We start from the raw sequence: 17426 nt of genomic DNA on the forward strand, positions 1-17426 counted from the left end.
CACACTGTAGGCGCCGGGAAGAACCAGGAGAACGTAGAGGAACTAGAAGTGCCAAGCTCAAGGAAATACAATCTTACCTTGGCCATTTATCCAGAAAAAAAATATATATAACTACTGGGAAGAAGAAAGGGAGGGGTGGAGCTAGGCAGGAGATGATAGCTTCCCTTCCCCTGCCAGTAAGCAGCAGCTCTGAAGGCTCTTCCCAAGAGAGTTGAAATCCTTCGGTGAGAATACATTAGCAAAATATATTTACATGTGTAATCCTCCTAGAAGAAAGTGTGTGTGCGTGTGTTTGTGCCTGTGTGCGTCCGTGTGCGTCCGTGTGTGTGTGTGTGTGTGTGTGTGTGTGTGTGTGTGTGTGTGTAAGGAATACGAAACAGTAGCAGAAGGCTGTCTCTTTACTCCTAATGGGATTTTGTAACAGCATGTGCGAGTTTGTTTCAGAAGTCAAAAATGAACAGATGTTGGTATAAATTACCTCTGTGTCTGATGTCTTGCAAATTAAAAGCGCGGTTGGCATCGCTAAACAATTTCACTAGGTTTAGGGGGTGCAGTGTGCGGGTGGTGATTACAGTAGAAGGCTGAGTAAAAATCTTCACCCTGCAACAGATCAAGAGAGCGAGAATAAAGAAATGGGGAATAAAATAAGGGCTGTGTGAATTAATCAGAAATGTTAACTCTCCTATGACAAGTGAACAGGAGGGCACTTGCTCTGGCGCAGCCCCTGACCCATAGCAATTTCCCTGTGTACAAAAAGGGGTTGGTGCTTAGGATCTGATTTATAGGACACAGCCCTCTTTTAGGGCGCGGCTGTGTCATGCATTCGTATATCTCCTATATGGGACTGGCAAGAGGGCAAACTTCCTCCCCTCCCATGTAGAAGATGATGTCTTTTGAATTACTTCCACTTTTACGGTGGTTTCCTGCAACTCTGTACTCTTGGATTAGGTCAAAAGGGGAGGAATGATTGAGTGGAAAGGGAGTTGTTAAAAAAGGATTGGTTAAGTTCAAGGAAAATTGACCACTAAGAGACTTCAGAAACTCCACTTATTTTTCCTTTGAAACTCTTCACCCTCAAAATTTGAGACTTTAAAATTCTAAGTCTCAGCATGTTCAGGTCGTTCTTTCACTTTGGGTTGGGACAACAGTAAGAGGCGAAGAGATGGCTCGGTAGTTAAGAAAACTTGCTGCTCTTCCACTGCATCTGGGTTCAGTTCCCAGCACCCACATGGCAGCTCACAACTATAGCACCAGCTCCAGAAAATCTGACTCCCTCTTCTGTCTTCTGCAGGCACCACGCTTGCATACATACAGGCGAAACACTCACATAAATAAAGTCCCTAATTTAAATAACAGTAAGGAATTGGGAGGCCTGAAATCACCAATGAAATCAGGGTGCATCAGGGTTCTGTGTTTCCCACGCCTGGTTTCCACACTGGCTTCCAGCCATGCTACCTGCTGCTTTGATGCTGTTTGGGTTTAAAGTTTACAATTTCACCTCAAGTGTAGACAGCTAACCCTTGTAGGCACTCTGCCTGAAAGTGTAAGTAACGTGTGAAGACTGGGCCAAGGGGGGGATGCTCCAGTCAGTTTCTGAGGTTTCTGACCTCCCTTGTCATCACGCACCCGCTCGTGTACTCAGAAAATGTGTGTGGGCTAACAGTCTCTAAAAACGATTGTTAGTGATACTGACAGCATCCAGGAGAAGGTAGAGAGGTGGGCTCTGCCTGCTCTGCTGTGCAGAGGAAGATGAGACTTGAAGGCCATCCAGTCCAAGGCTTACCCAGCTCCTAAATGCTTGAGCTAGAAGGTACTCAAATTCTTTGTTCTCTTTGAACAACAACAACAAAAAAATTCCGTATAGTCACTCTGGCCTCTCTCAGTTACTCTGCAACTAAGTACAGTCTTGAAATTCTGACCCTCCTGCCTGTCTCCTGAGTGCTGGGATTTCAGACATGCACCCCTATGCTCAGTTTATGTGATATTAGGCCAAAAGTGTCCCAACTGAGCTGTACCCCAGCCCCAAATCCTGAATTCTCTATAAAACATCTTTGCTGTCTCTCCTTGGCTAAGTAGCTGATTGGATTTCCTTGACCCCTGATCTCCATTAATTTGGCATTCCTTCAAATGGCTCAGCTAGTAAGGGTACTTGCTGCCAAGCCTACCATCTGAATTTAGTCCCTTTAACCCAGGATGGAAAGAGAGAACTAACCCCACAAACTGTCCTCTGACTTCTATATGAGCACTGTGACATGCACACACACAATCTAAATTTTTTGTTGTTTTTATTGGGCATGGTAGGTAGTACATGCCTTTAATCTCAGCACTTGGGAGACAGAGGCAGGTAGATCTCTGTGAGTTTGAGGCCAGCCTTTTCTACATAGTAAGTTCCAGGCCAGCCAAGGCTACATAGAGACTTTGTCTCAAGGGAAAAAAATTAAATAATTTTTCTTGAGAAATAAACAAAAAATAAAAACCTACCATATAAAGAGTAGTTTACCAAAAGCCACTGTCTAGCTTCCCCACCCCCCTTCTTTCTTTTTTTGGATCTTCAAGACAGGGTTTCTCTGTAGTTTTTGGTGCTTGTCCTGGAACTAGCTCTTGTAGACCAGGCTGGCCTCGAACTCACAGAGATCCACCTGCCTCTGCCTCCAAGTGCTGGGGTTAAAGGTGTGCACCACCACTGCCCAGCTCCACTGTATAGTCTTAACTGACTCTAAAGGAAGCATTAGCGTTTGTTGTGTTCCTATTTATTTATTCTTTTGTATATTGTTTTTGTGACCAGCATGTATTCAATAGGCCTGCCCTCAACTCTGACATTTTAGTAAAGGGAACGTGTTCAAAACCTTGTGTAAATCCACCAAGGAAGGATCAGATTTGGGCTTGGGTAGGATCGGCAGCACTGAGACACCACCCCTGTTTTATTGTTGGAGCTTGGGAGCTAGTGAACACTGGGAAGAATCGACTCCTGTGGTGACAGATCGTACAAATGAGGAACTAGGGTTCAGGCAGGGAGAATGGGGGAGCTGGTCTGCAATGCTACTGATTGAATGACCCTCGAGCCTAGAGCTAAAACGTAGGCAAGCCACTCTGCCAACTGAGCTCTGTCCCCAGGCCTTATTTTAGTCTACTTTGTTCTATGACTGGGTTTGAGCAAGTTATCCAGCCCTGGCCAGGATTACAGGCCTTTACCGCTAGGCCTGGCAAACAAGCGGCTGTTAGGCTTAGGATGATTGGAGTGGAGGACCTGCCTGAAGTCATTTGTTCTGTCCTAGATGAAGGCAACAGAAGGTGGGGGAAACATTCCTTTTGTTACTGCAGATACCTCCCTAGCCTCTTTCTTTCTTGAACCAAGATGGACCTGTTCTTGTGAGACTGTGAGACACCACTTGCCCTGTGTCCACAGCATAGTTCTGAAAGACTTCTGGCTTCCCAGCCTAGCCATCAGAAATTTTCAGAACTGTTAAATCCATTGAAGAGATCTAAAAAGATGCCGTTGTGGAATGAAGATGGGGCTGCGGTGGGGTGGGGGAGTTACATTGCTCATGCTTATTGAAAATTTGCTTGACAGAACTATAATGGGGGGCTTCTAGAGTGGTGCCCCTTTTTAATTGAGAAGTGTTTTACTTTTACTTTGGAGCCTTGCAGGCAAGTAGCTGAATAAACCTAGCAGTAACTAGGTTTCAGAGATTGATGGTGCTGAAAGTCAGAGAAAGACACATAAACCTTGCCTGGCTATATTAAATACCTGCGGACTGACAATGCCAAGAGAGAAGACCAAAGCTCTATAAACCCTGCTTTATTACACCATCCCAGATGAACTGCATTGAGGGAATATAAACCCTGCTGCATTCCAGTACACGGGGCCTCCCACTGCTCAGAGGTGGGGTGCGTGATCACTGGTTTTGATTTGAGTTTATAAATATACAGAGACCAACAGTCCAGATAAGAGTCTAATCTTGACTGGATTTTAGCCTCCCAGAACAAACTCTATAAGATAGTGAACCTGAGTGTTTAGAGTTGAGAGACAGAGAAACAGAGAGACTTACTGGGAATTCCTTGGTGATTTTTTTTTTTATAAGAATAGCTGATACTCTCCCTGCCCCCCACCCCAGTCACCTGCACTTTAGACAATTGCCAACTTCAGATTTGCTGTCCAGTGTTAATTGTCAGTATTAGTTTGTTTTCATCTTTTAGAACACTAGAGATGGTTGAATTTGTTGTATACAATTGATTTAACTATTTATCAATTGATTTAATTACCAATATACTTTTTTATATTAACATATATTTATAAGTGCAGATGTGCAGGACAAGGGTGTGGAAGTCAGACAATACCTTTGGGGAAGTTGGGTCTCTTGTTCTAGTCTGCATTTTTACCTTAAATCTTCCTGTAATCCCTTTTTTCCATTTTAGATTTTCACTGATATTTTGTTGACTTTGTGATTGCAGCCAGAGAAATGACAAGAGGAAAATTCCTGAACATCCTAGAGAAGCCCAAGAAGTAGCAATTGCTTGTGCACAGTGTCCTGAAGACCATAACCAAGTCCCCTTCCCAGTGTGGCTCTGACAATGCACACCACATGCTTCCGTGGGAAAGACTGGCTTCTCCCCTACTCCTGGCACTCTGCACCTCTGAGACATCTGGAAGCAAGAAAGAATCTGTTCTACCCAAGGATGGTTGCCATTCACTGAGCTGGCTTCGTAGCTCTGGCTAGGAGCGGAGACGCGGCAGTCCTGTCATCTGAGAGGTCCTTTCCAAAGGTGATCAGGAGGCTCGGGATCTTTTAATTACTTTATTCTGTAATGGCAAAGTCAGTAGTGACAAGTCGATTAATGGGTTCTGTTGAGTTGTACTTGGTCTTTTTAAAGAGCATTCATGATGAAGACGTCAGAGATCAACTACTTGCTGGACCAGACTACGCATCTTGACCTGTGAACTGTCAGATCTAATGGATTCTCTGACTTCCATTCTGAAGGAATGTACATCTGCTTTTTAAGGCTACACCTCCAATGACACTCTCACCCTTAAGCACTGTCCATCCCTCACCTCCCAGGCCACCTTGCAGTTCTGACTCCAGACTAGTGGAGCCCTTGTAGTGACTCTCTAGAGTGAAAGGCTCATGCTGTGTCACCCTGGGTTCTAGACTTCCAGACTAGTATGACTGCATCGAAAGGAGCTCTGGTCAGTCTGTTACGTTTGTAAGTGAAAGAGGAGTGTGAACCGGTGGTGGGAGGACACGGTTGTGAGAGCTCCCATTTGGCCGAAAACAAAGCCTGATGACTTAGTGCTGTGGGGTGGTGACAGCGCTTTGTCCCTTTTCCTCTCAGCCACGTGTCAGATACTCGCTTATATGATAGACACACCCATGTGAAAATGTTCTGGCTTAAATGCAGCTCTCGCAGATTTTTTTGCTAGTTGTATGTATCTGCTAACATCTGAAAAACTTGCCCATGGGTAAAATGGATTAGACCTAGCCTCATGTTTTTGAAAAACGCAGAGAATTTCCTCAATATTATGGAAGAAAAGCTCTGTGACCATCGTCCAGTGGGAGTTTGGACACAGAAGAAGCTGTGGCCATGTATTGTTAGGGCACAGTTCTCCTGAGGTTCACCAAGGGTGAACCTTGACCATTCGTGACACTTGTGCCTAATGCTAGAGTTGGTGTTGAATTTTCCCTTCATTAGTGCTATGTGATCGACACAGTTTTACTTTTTGAAAGGAAGAGGAATGAAATATGTCCCATGAAAGATAAGTATGAGAAGAGAAACATTCTGCTGGAGTACTCCCTTGAAGGGCCAGTTGATTTTAAGCTTAAGTCTGTGATTGACATTTTTTATCTCACTAAATGCGGTTAAAGTGAGTGTATACGAGTGGTCAGAAAATAATGCCATGTGTCAGAGTTTTTTTCTTCACTCTGTTTTTGAGAGTTGATGGCATCAGGCACTTTTCAGAGTTTGGGGACATTGGAAAGTATGTGGAGAATACTGGGTTAGCTCCCCAAACCAACTCATCTGTAATGGGAAGCCAGTAGTTGGTGTTTTGATCTGCTATGGCCTCCTTCTTTTCTGTCATCCTATTCACCAGCACTTAAATTAATATAAGTAGATGTTTTAGAATTGTGATATTTATTGTTTTTGTATTTGTCATCCTTAGAAATGTTAATGATGTATTTTTATATTGATAATATAAATTTATGTAAGTATGTATATGTATTTTAGAATGTTAGGGGGTTATTCTTTATGTATGTGTCTTTATAATAAATATGTCCCTTGTATAGGAGGTCGAATTTTTCCTTTAAAGGGCCAAGCTGCGTGTTTAAAACCTGGGCTCATCAGACTACAACTCGAGTGACAAGTCCGCTGACCCCCCCGCTGCCGCCCTGCCCTCACTGCTAGAGTTCCTGTCCCAGTAGGAACCTTTAGAAGCCTTTGCTGCCACCTTTGTGTATTGTCAAAGAGCCATCTCTGTCCTCCAGACAGTTTGAAAGAACATCCTACTTGATCCATCAGCTTGGGTTCCTTCTTCTCCCGCAGAAAGTCTCTCTTCCAGTAAGAGCTCCTCTTACCCTCAGCAGTTCCTAGTGCCTTGCTTGCCTGCACCACTGGAGTCTCAGAAAGCCTCCCTTTCACTTCACACATATCTTACCTCTTCTTCCGGTAAGCCCTTGGCAAGCCACTGGAGCTGACCTTCCCCATTATTTCTTCAATGTGTAAATGTGCCATTCCAGTGACCCTGATCATACCTGATCGCGGGATCACACCTGGTCATGCCTCAGATTACTTAGGTAATCTGAGTCCAGATCTTAATGCCCTTCACTATCACAAGCTCCTGGGATTTGTCTCCCTCCTACGTACCTAGTTCTTCGTGCCTTCATGGAAGACATCTGCATCTGCTTTACTATGAGTTCCTTTGTGTGAGACCTAGGGAAGAGGAGCCCCTCTGTCACCTGTTGCCAGTAGTTTGTCTTTGCCACCACATCTGGCCTGGCCTTTGCTAGCTGCCCCTTGGTGTTGGTCTTGTTACTGTATCAGGACAGTGAAGATGCAGCTGGTGGAATTACTCCTCTGACTCTGCAGCCTCAGAACAGCATGTGGGCTGCCCACGAATGCTTCTCAGTGAGGTCCCTATCCCCCCAGCGTTCAGGCATCACAGGAAGATGGACTGCAGGTCGGAAAGGGGGCTGGTAGGCTAAAGTAACTGGCGCCCAGGAGGTCAAATAAGTGGTTTCTTAGCAGCTTGAACTTGGCCTATCTTTATCTCCAAGCCTGAAGTCATGGTCTTCGTCTTATGTCTTCTTCCTTTAAGAGATCCAAGTCCACCCTATTCCAGCAGCCAACTCCCAAGTTCAGTTCCTAAGTTCTGATTAGCCTGTAACTGGCTCTTTGTATCTACTTAGAATTGTTGCCACTCAGGAAGTGTGTCCCAGCATCTAAAAAGGTCATCAACCTTCCCACCTTTGTCTGGTACTTTTTGTTTAGATCGAGGACAGTTGGAGGCTTCAGGTGACACCAGGTGCAAGTGTGAGGCCCTTGTTTGGGGAGTCCCGGCAGAGCCTGTTCATTTGCACAGGAACACCCCATGCTCCATTAGCCAGGCCAAGCTCTCGGAACTCCCCTCCTGGGGTCCTCTTCCTCCTAATGAGAGCAGGAGAAGGGCTCTTACAAAACATTGCCTCAGAATAATATTCAGCTTTGTCCCCACCAGTAACCGGGGCTGACAGGATCGCTCTGGCCATTTCTCTTCTAATTAGCACAATTCCAGCATGACCTGAGCCAGCAAATGGAGGAAAGCGATCAGAAGCGATCAGACAACCGTACAGAATCACAAACACAAAGAGAGCCATTCCTTGTAATTAGGTAAGACAATCCTCAGTCCGTCCTCGGCTGGAGTTTGCTGCTAAGACTCTTGCTGTTTGGGTCCCAGCAGCACAAGTTACATGTCTCCCTGGGACACTAATAAGCCCCAAATTGTCTTCCGCTTCACACAACTCTAACCAGAGGACAGATGCAGGGAGGAGGAGGGAGCAGTACCTCGAGGGAAGGGGGGGACAGTCTCTAAACAAAGCAACTTGTAAGAGGTTTGCCCAACTCCAGAAGGCACAGGCTATGGGGCAGAGGAGAGCTGCACTGGGCACAGCCCGGGCTCTCTGTGGAGCCAGAGTCCGAAGCACTTAGCACCCCGACCTTCCAGGAAGTCCACTCTGCTCCCTGACCTCGCTCAGTTTATGCATCCTCTGCCCTCATCCCTTTTCCTGTTTGTCTACTCTAATGAAGTCGCATGCAGTCTGGCTGTGGTACCATTGCTGGACCTTCCCTGAGCTGCTTCCAACCATGTCAGGGAGAATTTCCTCACAGCCTGCATGTAGATTCTGCTCTCACAGAGCGCATGGCCTGCCGGGGGCACCACTTCTCAGCCTGCCTGCGTTTCTAGCCCCCATCACCTTCGCATCTCCAGCTCTTCCCCTGCCGACTGCTGCTATGCTCTCTTGGATGATCTCTTTAAAAAACAGAAAAGGAGCCTGTTTGCCAACCCAAGCCATCATGATTAGCTGCGCTCTCTGTGACAGCCCTGTGATTGCGACCCATGTCAGAAGTACTTGTGGTGACACAGTGCTCAACTTGATCTTCACCAGGGACAAGGGTGTATGGGGAGTTTCCGTGGGAATCTGAAGCTTGGCTCACATTTTTTTTATCTCTATTTTGATCTATACCTGATATTTTTGGAAGTGACCTCCAATAACCAAAATGCTGTTATATCAGATTATATCAAAAGAGCCAAAAAAAAAAAAAAATCTCACAGTGACCGTTTTCCCATCCTTCCTGTTCCAGAGACAGTGGTAACAATACCTGACTTTTAAATGACTTTTGGGAGATGTCAAGGTAAGTCCCAATGGGTGGTGTCACCATCTCCTTGGTAAGCAGTACATGGCAACTCACACTTGGGAATTCACTGGAGCTGGTGAGGGCGCCAGCAGGTGCTTGCCATCAAGGCTGACGAGATGAGTCTGAACCCTGGGACCTCCATGGCAGAAAGGAAGCACTGACTCCTGAGAACTGTTCATCGCCAGATGGGCAGTGTGGCGCACGCCTTTAGTTCAAGCACTCAAGAGGCAGAGGCAGGTGGATCTCTGTGAGTTCAAAAGGCCAGCCTGGTCTACAGAGCGAGTTCCAGGACAGCCATGGCTATGCCAGGAAACCCTGTCTCCAAAAAGAACCAAAAAAATAAAATTTGTTTTAGCTGGGCAGGATCACAAGTTCAAGGACAGTCAGGATCTCATAACAAGACCCCATACCCCCCCCAAAAAAAATTTGCTTAAATTTCTAGACAAGTGGGGATGGTTTAGTCAAGTTCTACTTTGCCTGTTTCCTTAGAACCTTTCCCACTTCAAAGAAACAGCCCGATGATGTGGTGCAGCTTCAAATCAGTGTCAAGGTTCAACTCCTGCTCCAGCCAAACAGTAGGAGTGTGACGTTGTGTAGAATAGTTGACCTTTGTGCCTTGGTCTGCCAGTGACGCGGGTCCAGTGGTGTCCCCCAACTCCTAGAGCAGCTGCCAGTGACGCGGGTCCAGTGGTGTCCCCTAGCTCCTAGAGCAGCTGCAGCAGCTAAGTGGGTCCTTAGAGAAGTGGGAAGCAGTGCAGCCTACTTGGCAGGGCTATTAAAGTTGGACCCAGCAGCTTTAATTTTTTTTTCTGCTCACATTTGTTAAAATTATTGATACTTTGAGGGGAGATATGGTAGCCCTGGAGTAATTAGTGCAGAGAAGCCTCTCTCTCCCCTTCCCTCTAGCCCTCCACTTTCTGGAGCAACCCCAGGCTAGAATGTGCACTTGGTAAATTCAGTTGTTGACTGCAGAAAGTGCCACAAAAGACCATTCGTGGCTGAAAAGGACTTGAAGGGGAGTATGCTCCATGACTTCAGAAGGTTTCTGAGCTGACCTTGGTCTTGCTGTGAGTGTCAAATCACTTCATCTCTGGTCTCCATCCTGGACATCACTCCGGTCACTCCCCAGGAATGTGTCCCCCTGCCTCATTCTGTCCTGCCCCTGTGCCTTGTTTCCTACCCTTCTGCATTCCTCCAGGTTCTCATTCCCTTCCCAGGACTGAACGGGGTCCACTGGGGCCGCAGCTCCCCGCCCCCTCCCCCAGCTTCCTCCTCAACAGTCGGTGGAGGGCAGCCTAGCCTGGGGAGCCTGAGGTCTCAGGTCACATCCTGGTGCCTTCCTGGATGCAGCCAAGCTTCAGGAGCCATGGTGACCTGTGCCCTCAGCGCCACACAAAGGAGCAGCAGGGGAGAATCAAGTTAGAAAAGTCAGTGACTTAAGGCAGAATGGAGTGAGAGGCGCTGGCTGGCGTCAGGCCTACAGGCCTCTGGGGCCTAGAACCAGGAATAGTCTACGAATACAAGAGCGGCTCAGAAGCAATCTCAAGAGCCCTCCATTCATACAGACCTCCTTCCCCCATCCCCCGCCACCTCTGTCTTTGTGTGTGTGTGTGTGTGTGTGTGTGTGTGTGTGTGTGTGTACAGGACCGTGCATGCAGAGGGCATTATTAGGCGTCTCTCCATTGCTCCTCCACCTTATTTTTTGAGCTAGTTCTCACTGACCCTAGAGCTAACCCTAACCAATTCAACTAGGTTGCCTGGCCAGCCACTCTGAGGAATCCTCCTGTCTCCACCTCCCAGTGCTGAGATTGCGAGCATTCCCTGCTATGCCTGGGTTTCACGTGGGTCCTGGAAAGCAAACTCGGGTCCTCCTGCAAGATGAGATGTCTGGTGGAGAAGACAAAAACACAGCAGGAAGAAGAGCCTTGTCCTAAGAAGTGCTTGAGCCACCGCAGCCCCATGCCTGGAGCATCAAGCCCAGAGACCTGCATGGGCCCTGAAGGACCCTAAGGAGCACTGCCCTGTGTGTCTGTAGAAATAGCTGAGAAATGCAAATCCCACACCAGCCACATCAGCTCCTTCCTCTGTCAAGATGTGCTGCTCATTTAGTTTACCAAAAAAAAAAAAAAAAAAAAAAAGTCCAGCTCAAGACGCAAAGAGGGGGACATGACAGACATGCAACCCTGACTCCTGCCTGGCCATTGCTGCAGCTCTGAGGCTTTCTGCCAGCTAAGAGGGGTGGCTGGACCTGATCATCCTCCTCCAAAGGAGGCGGCAGGAGCACTCCAGAGCAGCTGAAGCAGTCGGCTGCAAGAGGACCACAGCGCGGGCGGCACTTCCCAAAGCACCAAAGATTGATGCAAATTGGTTTGGTTCTGACTCCGCCACACAAGGAAGGATAATGATTCCAGCACGGGCGAGGGAGGGGCACCTGGTGGGGGCCGCGAGGATTGGTGGCCCACTTCCCATCTTCATTAGTGATCTGAAAGACTGGTGTAAACAGCGTGCTAATGAAACCTGCAGATGATTGGTGTTCGAAAACCCAGAGAGGACAGGAAAACCGGCACAGCAAGACCCAGCGCGCTTAGAAATATGGGCAGGCGATTGTCAAAGGATTCGTCCTAGGAAAATGAAAGTAGACACGTCAAGGGGAAATGATGAAGGGGCCTCGGGTGTGGGTGTGGGGAGGGCAGAGAGCCTGTAAGGAGGAGGTGGGTGGCAGGGTTTGGGAGGTTAAATAAGGGGATAGATAAGCAGGAAAGCACAGAGGAGCTGGCCTTGACCCAGGAACAAACACAGTGGGCATTCCTGACCAGGCCTGTGAGGGCCCAGCTGTGCACCTGAGGGCCACGCAGGTTCCACTGCCCCCTAGACTCTGTCAGCTCCTAGATCCTTCTACAAGGGTGGGCTCTGACCAAGCCATGAGCTGACCTTATTTACAAGGAAGTCATCAAGGGGTTTGGAGACTGAGGAGCCATTTTGACCCATTTGGGGAGAGAAATCATTTTCCATCTTCACTGGCTTTCAGCCATATATAGTAAGCACTCGTGTGGGGTTTCATGCTACTGTTCTCTAATTTTATTTCCTAAGCTTTGATATTCACTTTCCCCTCCTCCCCAGACAGAGTTCCACTGTAGACCTGGCTGTTCTAGAATTCACAGAGATGTTTCTGCCTTTGCCTCCTGAGTGATGGGATTAAAGGTGTGCGCCATTAGGGCTGGAGAAAGGGCTCAGCAGTTAAGAGCCCTGTTGCTCTTCCAGAGGACCTGAGTTCTGTTCCCTGCACCCATACCAGCTGGCAACACTGCCTGTAACTGCAGCTCCAAGTGATCTGATGCCCCCTCCTAGCCTCCACGAGTACCCACATACATGTGGCATTCATTTACACAGACACACATCCACATAAAGTCATAATAAAACGTGGAAGGTGTGCATCACCACACCTGATCTCTCAACCACTTTTTATTTTTCAGAGAAACAAAATCCTAGTGTCAGAGATTTGGGGAAATAAGCCATTCTGCATGGCACTGTGCTAACAGTGACTGCACTGTGTTTAAGGAAACCTCAGGCCAAAGGAATTCCCAGCCCAAGGACTAGGAAGCCAACTTTCCAGCCGGTGATGGTGGTGCACGCCTCTAATCCCAGCACTCGGGAGGCAGAGGCAGGTGGATCTCTGTGAGTTTGAAGCCAGCCTGGTCTACAAGAACTAGTTCCAGAACAGCTAGGACTGTTACACAGAGAAACCCTGTCTCGAAAAACAAAAACAAAAGCAAAAAATAAGCCAACTTTCCGTTGCAGTCTATTTGTGAAAGAAGGTGTTTCTTTTCTTTCCTGTCTTCATTTTTCTTCCTCCTTCTTCTTTTCTTTCTCTTCCTCTACTTTCTCCTTCTCTGTGTGTGGCCTCAAACACACAGAGATCCTCCCGCCTCTGCCTCCTGAGTACTGGGATTAATCTCCTTCCTTTTTTGAGACACATCTTGGAGTCAAGGCTGTGTAGCCTGCTGACTGGGAGCCTCTGGTCCTCTTTCCTCCTGAGTGCTGAAGTTGCAGACATGCAGCGCCCTGCCTCAAGCTTCCTGTATGCCTGGTAATCACTCTAAACTGATCCTGAATTAGAGCCACTAGCTGTCTAGTTTGCTCTAATAAGATGGGAGACAATCCTGCAAATGGGACTACTGGCTATTATTTTGAACCCACAGTCTCTGCCCCACTGTGAGACAGGGTCTTAACTGTAACTCTGAGTGTCCTAGAACTCCCTATACTTGTAGACCAGGCTGGCCTCGAACTCACACAGATCTGCCTGCCTCTGCCTCCTGAGCGCTGGGATTAAAGGCATGCACCATCACAGACTGGCCCAAAACAAAAACTTTAGTTCAACCTTGGTTAAATCTGCTTCTAGGCATATGCCCAATAGAAATGTGCCCAGTAGACACTGGCAAGAATATTGGTAGCTGGGGGCTGGAGAGATGGCTCAGAGGTTAAGAGCATTGCCTGCTCTTCCAAAGGTCCTGAGTTCAATTCCCAGCAACCACATGGTGGCTCACAACCATCTGTAATGGGATCTGGTGCCCTTTTCTGGCCTGCAGGCATACACACAGACAGAATATTGTATACATAATAAACAAATAAATATTTTTAAAAAAAAGAATATTGATGGCTGCCTCATTCATGTAAATAAAAAATGATAAAAATTTTCAAGCAAATTAATAAAATTTTAAGTATTTTATTAATATAATATATGTGTGTCTGTATATATGTGTGTGTGTATGTGTGTACCTGTGATGCACAAATACCATGTAGAAGTTAGATGACAAGGACAGGATGACAGCAGACAGAAAGAATGCATACACCATGACTCTGAAGTTCTGCAGCAGTCTGGAGTGGTAGACCTCAGTTGTCACCTGGGAGTTTTGTCAAGAGAGGACATGGTGTGGGCTTGAGTCAGCGTGGCAGTGATGCAGGCATTTGTGTCTGGAAACCTTCCTTGAGCAGGGGAAAACCTCATTGAGCCTTTGTGCACCTAACTTCCTCTAAGCTGTGCTTTGGAGCAAAAGGATTGAGGCAATACCATAGAAGCTCTCAGGCCCACCCTGAGCTTGGAGAAGGAGAAGGCAGATGAAGAAGCCCTTTTGTCAACTGCCCAACATGCTCACACAGCAGCCGGGCATAGTCCTGGGGAACCTGTCTTGAGCCTGTCTTTAACACAACAAAAAGCTAGACTCCTGAAGTCCCACACTTTATGCTTAGGCCTTCTCGGAACGAGGAAACAACTGTCCAGCCCTTACTGAGAAGTCAGAGCAAAGATTGAGTCTGTGGGGTTGTGATTCTCAGAGCTTGACATACATGGAGGCTCGGTGCAGTCACCAAGCGGATGCCTGGATCCAGCCACCTAAGGCAGTACTTAAATTCTTGCCAGATAGAGCTGATCACTGTGTCAAAGCCAAAATTGTGTGTGCTTGCACACATGTTCATGTTTGTGAGCACAGTCGTGTGCACACCACAGTATTCTAGGCTTGGGGGGGGGGGGGTATGGCCAGAGCACAAGCTCCAGTGTTGGTCCTTGCCTTCCACCTTGTGTGGACACTACTAGTCCAGCTGGCCCAAGGGCTTCTGGGGATTCTCCTGTCTCCAACTCCTAAGGGTGCTGGGAGTACAGGTGCACATGACTGTATCCAGCCATACATTGGAACTGGGGCTGGAACTCAGATCCTCCCTCGTGCCAAAAGCACTTTACCTACTGAGTCATCTCAACCTAAAATGTGCTTTTTAATGCCTAAGTCAGTTGTTGTCAACCTGTGGGTCGCAATCCCTTTGGGGGGGTCACATATCAGATATTTACATTATGATTGATAACAGTAGCAAAGTTACAGTTATGAAGTAGCAACAAAAATAACTTTATGGTTTGGGATCACCACATATGAGGAACTGTATTAGGGTTTGTAGCATTAGGAAGGTTGATGCCATCAAGATGCCTTCCTAAGAAAACTGGACATTCCAACGGAGCTGCCAGTGCCTCTGATGCGCCCCATCTGTACAGGCTGACTATGCTGCCCAGAAGCCACAGGTCTGCTTGGAACCCCGACTGCTGAGACTTCTACTCTGGGCTGAGAACTCCCCAGATGTAAGGGAAGACCACTGGCTTCTTCACTCTAAGCAGCTTTCTGTGCTATACATGCTCTGGCGGCCATTGGCCTTGTGTAGCTGTTATATCTAAATTAAAAGTAAGCACAAATTAAAAATTCAGGTCCAGCAAAAATACATGTGACTGCCTACCATGCTATACCAAAAGGCAGCTCTGTATGATCCTGTAGCATGCTGTTTGGACTTACACCTTCCAAAACTATGCTCTGATAAAAACCTTTTCTTGGGCTAGAGAGATGGCTCAGGGGTTAAGAACACTGATTGTTCTTCCAGAGGACCTGGGCTCAATTCCCAGAACCCACATGGCAGTTCTGTCTGTGACTCCACTTCAAGGGGACCTGACACCCATGGCAAAACACCAATGCATATAAAAATTTTAAAACATTAAATATTTTCTTCCTCCCTCCCTCCCTTTCTTCTTCCCTTCTTCCTTCCTTTTTATTTTTGGTTTTTCAAGACAGGGTTTCTCTGTATCCTAGCTATTCTGGAACTTGCTCTGTAGACCAGGCTGGCCTTCAAACTCACAGAGATCCGCCTGTCTCAGCCTCTCAAGTGCTGGGATCAAAGGCGTGTGCCAAGCCGGGCGGTGGTGGCGCACGTCTTTAATCCCAGCACTTGGGAGGCAGAGGCAGGCGGATCTCTGTGAGTTCGAGACCAGCCTGGTCTACAAGAGCTAGTTCCAGGGCTGGAGAGGTGGCTCAGAGGTTAAGAGCATTAGCTGCTCTTTCAGAGGTCCTGAGTTCAATTCCCAGCAACCACATGGTGGCTCACAACCATCTGTAATGAGATCTTGCGCCCTCTTCTGGCATGTAGGCATACATGCAAGCAGAACACTATGTTTCAGAACATTGTATGTTTAATAAATAAATAAATAGATCTTTTTTTTTTTTTTTAAAAAAAAAAAAAGAGCTAGTTCCAGGACAGGGTTCAAAACCACAGAGAAACCCTGTCTCGAAACTCCCCCACCCCCCAAAAAAAGGCGTGTGCCACCACTGCCCAGCTTTCTTTTTTTAATTTAATGATGTCCAGATGTCTGTATCTGGGTGATGGTGGTGTATGTGGGTATAATACTTGTGTTGGCCAGAAGAGGGCATCAGATTCTTAGGAGCTGGAGTTACAGGCAGTCGTGAGGGGCCTGATGTGGGTGCTGGGAACCGAATTCATCCTCTGCAAGAGCAGCACACACTCTTAACCAACCCTCTTTTCTTTATTTATTAAAACAAACAAAACAAAACAAAACTACGTTTCAAGGGATCATAGCCACACCTGGGTTTTGCCACCGTTCTTGTCAGTGTGGAACCACATATTGCTCCGTCATCATAGAACAGCAGTGGATTCTAAATGGTCCTCACTCCCTCTTAGAGCCTTGAAAAGACAAGAGGAAGGAACTAGGTGGAGAGGACTGAGCCACACGCCCTCCTCATTGAGTTACTCTGCCTTTATGGGTAGATGTTAAGTTAGGGTTTATTCGAGGGTAGCTTTTTAATTGTAAACCAATTTCTGAAAAGGTAATAAACACAAACAACATTTCAAAGGAACAGATTATAAAAAAAAAATAGATGTCCTCCCACCTCCTGGACCTGAGGCCACCGACCTACCCCACTCCATATTGAATGCATTTTGGATCTTGTTATATTGATATGTGTGGGTTCAGACGCAATGTACTGTTCTGCTTTGGGAAATATCTATTCAGTCACTGATAGATTTTTGACTTTTAGGCTGTTTCCCGTCTTCTTCCCACCGGGATATGCAGGGAGGGTCTGCAGACTGTGTTATATGTGGAAGTCCTTGTGCCTGTATATAGACCCTCAGGGCACGCTAATAGTGGGGGACTCGGGTCAAAAGCCATGTATATGTCTGAACCTTAATACACAGCTCTAAATCTCCCCCTAGAGACATTGCAACAAGAAGGCCTTTTACCCACACTCTCAGAACTGTTGTGGTGAGGAATGCAGATTTCCACAAGAAAACCCTGGTTCTCCGTGGGAGGGGTCATTGTCTCCCATGACCCCCTGCCCATCTGCCCTCTTAGACTACCCTGTCACTTCTTCCTGTTCTCAAGGGTAGTTAACGTATTTTGTAGTTTTATTTAGTGGGTGTGTGGGTGTGTGCAAGCACACGCATGTGTGTGTAATGTGTATGTGAGCACCTGCAGGTGTTTGTCACAACACAGGTGTGGAGGTGGGAGGGACCTCCCAGAGTCAGTTCTTCCCCCACCAGGGACCAAAGGCGGGTCCTAGTGTTGGCACAGCAGGTGTTTCTATGCACTGAGCCATCTCACTAGCCCAATAGTTAATGTTTAGTTGAACACTTACTAGGCCCCCAAGTATTGATCTGAATTCTTTCTTTGCGTCAGTGTCCCAGGAACTGCTCACAATAACCTCATGAGATAAGCAGAC

At 47.0% G+C, this 17426-nt stretch overlaps 1 protein-coding gene across 1 annotated transcript in view; it reads left to right on the top strand.

Annotated features, from left to right (window-relative positions):
• The window catches only part of Lin52 (lin-52 DREAM MuvB core complex component), an 81119-nt gene extending 74841 nt beyond the window's left edge, over positions 1-6278 (top strand). Inside the window, exon 6 of the mRNA XM_050164515.1 lies at positions 4453-6278. Within this exon, the coding sequence (XP_050020472.1) occupies positions 4453-4508 (56 nt within the window). The 3' untranslated portion in view covers positions 4509-6278. The remainder of the gene's footprint in view (positions 1-4452) is intronic.
• The last annotated feature ends 11148 nt before the right edge of the window (positions 6279-17426 follow it).

This window comes from Alexandromys fortis, unplaced genomic scaffold, assembly GCF_014885135.2.
Source record: "Alexandromys fortis isolate MF-2015 unplaced genomic scaffold, M_Fortis_MF-2015_v1.1 scaffold_159, whole genome shotgun sequence".
NCBI lineage: Eukaryota > Metazoa > Chordata > Mammalia > Rodentia > Cricetidae > Alexandromys > Alexandromys fortis.